Source organism: Nelumbo lutea, chromosome 7 (genome assembly GCF_056320005.1).
Source record: "Nelumbo lutea isolate HS-2025 chromosome 7, American lotus-T2T, whole genome shotgun sequence".
NCBI lineage: Eukaryota > Viridiplantae > Streptophyta > Magnoliopsida > Proteales > Nelumbonaceae > Nelumbo > Nelumbo lutea.
In genome coordinates, this window is record NC_142690.1 from 53,396,081 (window position 1) to 53,400,614 (window position 4,534).

General features: G+C 38.4%; 1 protein-coding gene across 1 annotated transcript; it reads right to left on the reverse strand.

The window, feature by feature from the left end:
* Positions 1-1,214: 1,214 nt before the first annotated feature.
* LOC148846414 (uncharacterized) lies at positions 1,215-1,580 on the reverse strand. Its single transcript, XM_088955970.1, has one exon. It carries the CDS (start codon positions 1,578-1,580, stop codon positions 1,215-1,217), a length of 366 nt encoding a protein of 121 aa, XP_088812096.1.
* Positions 1,581-4,534: the final 2,954 nt, after the last annotated feature.

The following is a 4,534-nucleotide window of genomic DNA, read 5'->3' on the forward strand; positions in this document are numbered from 1 at the left end:
AAGGCAAAGAGTCTTCCTAATCTACGCCCCTTCCCCTTCACCTCCCTAGTTTGTTGGTCCTGTATCAAGCAACCATCAAAAGTAAATGAGACATTATTACCTTCCTCTACAAGTTGGCCAGCAGAAATCAAATTGGTGGTGAGTTTAGGTATAAATAGAATTTTGGATAAATGAAATGGAGATGATTTAGAGGTAGATAAGTACAAATCATCACAACCAAGTATGTCAAGTTTTTCACCATTTGCAGTAATAATATGTTTATTGGGAAGGTGGGGTTTGGTATACTAACCAAGAGTAGCCCCTGTCATGTGGTTAGAGGCTCTAGAGTCTATATACTAAGGTGGTTCGGTGAAGGGCAATAGGTTGGTGACTTACCAAACAGACTGATAATAGAGAACTTTGAGGAGATGACCGAGGACATGTCAAGTTTTTCACCATTTGCAGTAATAATATGTTTATTGGGAAGGTGGGGTTTGGTATACTGACCAAGAGTAGCCCCTGTCATGTGGTTAGAGGCTCTAGAGTCTATATACTAAGGTGGTTTGGTGAAGGGCAATAGGTTGGTGACTTACCAAACAGACTGATAATAGAGAACTTTGAGGAGATGACTGAGGACATGAGCTATTGATTCCTTTCTTTAGACATACCGTTGGAGGTGTCATTTTGTCCAACTACAAAAGTGATAGAGGAGGAGGCATCTGAACCATCTACAGTAGTCTGATAGGCCTTGTAGTTCCCTTTCTTCTTATTTGGACAACTACCTTTTTGCAACTGGGTAAGACATTTAGTGATGATGTGGCTGACCTGCTTGCAATAAGTGCATGCATTTTTTCTTCTTGCAATGGAAGACAACATGCCCATACACCTTGCTTCATAACACTGTATCTTAGAGAAGTCCTTCTTTCCCTTTGGTTTAGTTGCCAAGATGACAACATCAATGTTGGAATCCTTCCTTCCATCCAGTGTAGTTTGAGTAGTCAATCTAGTTTTTGCCCACAAAATCTCCCCAAGGATAATATCTAAGTCAGGAAGCATTCATCGATTTAGGATATGAGAATGAATTACTTCAAATTCTATCCTTAGGTGCATTGGGAAATGCATAATTTTTCTCTTGTCGAAGTGTTCATGTATTTAACACAACAATCTGAAGGATCATCTCCCATATGAACTAACTCATATTTTGTCTAGAGGTTAATAAACCCAGCATAGTACTCCTAGACCTTTCTATCTCCCTGATAATAAGAGAAAATGTCAACCTCTATCTGATATTGTCTAGAGGTATTCAGTTGCTGATAAACTTTCTCAAGGTATTGAAACATCTCATACGTTGTCCTGTACCCTCTCATAGGGATAGCAATATCAGTTTCGACTGAGCCTAGAATCCATGATGCAATTTTTGCATTGTCGACCTTCCACTGATTAAGTCCCTTGATGTCAGAGTCATCAGGTTTAGACACAGATCCATCTATGTACCCCCAAAGACCCTTAGCTTCGACATGGAACTGAAAATTAAACTTCCATAGTGCATAGTTCATACCATTGAACTTAATAGGAAGAACATCCATACTTTCTAATGCCATCGAATGACAAAGGGCAACAACACACACTTCCAAAAACCAAAATAAATTCTAACTAGAGAAGAAAAGAAGAATACCTTTCTACTGATGTCCAAAAAAGGCAATTGTAGATTTCTGCTGAATTGAAAAGTGGATCAAAACCCCTCAAAGACGAAACCGATCCTAACCAAACCAAAGAAGTTCAATAGATTTGCTCTGGGCGACACCAGATCTAAAATTTCAAGCTGATCCGATGTCTTTATAGGGAGATATAAAAAAAAAAGATTGAACTTAGTGGTGCAACAGTCTGGGAAACAGATCTATAGAGTTTAGATTTGTAGCTGATCCAAGAAGAGAGGAAACAAGGATAATCAAGAACTTCCAAATACTATTATGGAGTTCTTGAATCAGTGGTAGCCGATATGTTGAGAGAAGTTCAGGTCGTGACCTACTCTGATACCATATCAGAGTTAGTTCGAAAGTCAGAGAAAGAGAGAGACAGACGGAGAGAGAACAACCGAATGGTGGGTGTGACACCTTATGTCAGTTGACATCCTAAAATATATATTTATATTAAGTTATAAAAGGACATATCTTCCCTTAATGTACAAGAGAGAGATAATACAAAGAATATATATACAACAAAGAAAAGTAAAAATACAAAAATAACCCTACGGTTAGATTTCACTGCCTCTACATATCCTTGATTTGTTGAAGCGTGCCCACATGGTTTCTACTAAACCACTTACCACACCAATGGCTACCACATCCAAACTATCGAAACACAATGGGGAATTTCTCATTGATCCTTCAAACTATAGAAGTCTAGTTGGGGCTTTGTAGTATGTTACTCTAACTTGCCTCAATATTTCTTTTTGGTGAATAAGGTGTGCCAAATTCTCCATGCTCTTACAACAGTTCATTGAGCAGCAGTAAAATGTATTTTATGTTATTTGAAGTTCACTTTGGATCATAGACTCCATTTTTATTCTACTTAGACATTCCACTGGTACTTATACTATGTTTTTAGGTCATAGCTTCATCACCTGGAGCTCCAAGAAACAAGCCATGCACCATTGCACGATCAAGTATTGAATCTGAATCTTGGGCATGTGCTAATGCTGCCATGAAGTGCTATGGAAACAATCTTTGTTTTGTGATCTAGGTAATTGTTTATAATTTGTAAGTATATGTGGTTCACCATCACTAGAACTACAATGAAATCCCTAAATAAAGACAACATAGAAGATCCCTAATGGAGAGAACAGAATGATCAAAATTGAACAAGACGTTAAGTAGTGTCTGAGGGACTAAAGTAATTGAAACACCTCTGTAATAACATGATGACACTTTATTGAAGTGATTCAAGGCCCACACACATGCAATGAGCATAGTAGGCCATCCGAGGCTTGCGATAGTCATAAGGTGCCTTTCGGTAACTAGGATGAGCACAAAATGCTATCCAAGACATGTGATGAGCACAAAGTACTATCTGATACATGCGATGGGCATAAAATGACACCATAAGTCTATAACGAACCTAATGTGAAACCAGTATGCTACAATGAGCATAAAATAGTAGTCACGCTGTGATGAATGATGAATAAAACCTAATGACTGACAATATTTGTTTCTAGGTGACTTAAGCTTCTTCCGGTTACAATAAGCTGTGATGAGGCATCTTGAGAAGGACTAATGAGACACTCGAACATGTCAATCGATCCAAAGATCTTGTCCTTAACACGTGGCCACAAGAGAAGCCATGAAGGGGTGTGGCCGACACATGCTACATGAAAATCCTCAGGGAAAGAAAACTCTATCCCTAGAGGGTTTTGCTAGACACATTGTGAAACCTAACTGAAATTCGCTTAATGGTTGACTTAAGGATAAAGACTCCCTTTCCTAGTAGGGGAAAGGTCTCTTTTGGGATATTGTCCTAATAAGCCTTAGAATCTCATCTATAAAAGAAGAACAACTCTCCCCCATGTGAGATACCACCATATAATCTTAAACCTATGGTTTCTTAAGAGTTTTCTCTCTTTCTTTCTCTCCCCCTCCTTTGCTCTTCTTCCACTATCCTCTACAGCAATTCTTCTCTCCCTTCTTTCTTTATAGCCATCCTCTTTAGACTTTTGGAGACTGGACCAACTCACCAAAGTTCATGGTGATTACACAATCATCACCTGTTATTTGGTGCAACAATATCGAAGCCACTTATTTGGCCTCCCATCCTATTTTTTGAGCCTGAACACATCAAGTTGAGGTGGATTTCCATTTTCTCTGAGATCTAGTGCTCTAGAAGAAATTGTGTATTCAGTTTATATCTTTTGGGGATCAAGTTGATGATATTCTTACTAAACCTATCAGTGGTGCCCAGTTTGATGTACTGCGATCCAAGCTTCATGTGCTACTAGCACATTTTACTTGAGGGGGTGTATTGGAGGTTAACACGTCAACCAAGCATATGTATTCTACTCAGTCACTGCCACAGCTTGGGCTCTTCAATTCTCACTCAAACTCTTGTAGAGAATTACTGATTTTTCTTCTCTTCATGTTCTACTTTATCGTGGACTCTTTGAGCCTTATCTTAGTAGATCCATCTATTATATATACATGGGTTCGGTCTTCTTCACACAGCCGAACCATTCTTGTTCTCCATCTATTTGCTTTTCCATCTATGTGCATTTATTTTGTTTTCTACTTGATTTTGCTCTTTACAAAAAGATTATATGACTAAAATCCAGAAGTGGGCACTAAGTAGGTTGTGCTAGTGAGCACATAAGCCATCTGCATTTTGCCTTGAAGGAATTTTCCTCCAAGCCCACACCAAATTTTGCCACATCAAAAACTGCACTAAATAGGTTGTTCTATTTCATCCCTGATTTGACCAACTCCAAGGTACTCATGCTCCTCACTTACAGCAAATAATTTAATTTACCATTAAAATTCTGAGGTTCATACATAGATATTTTTCTACC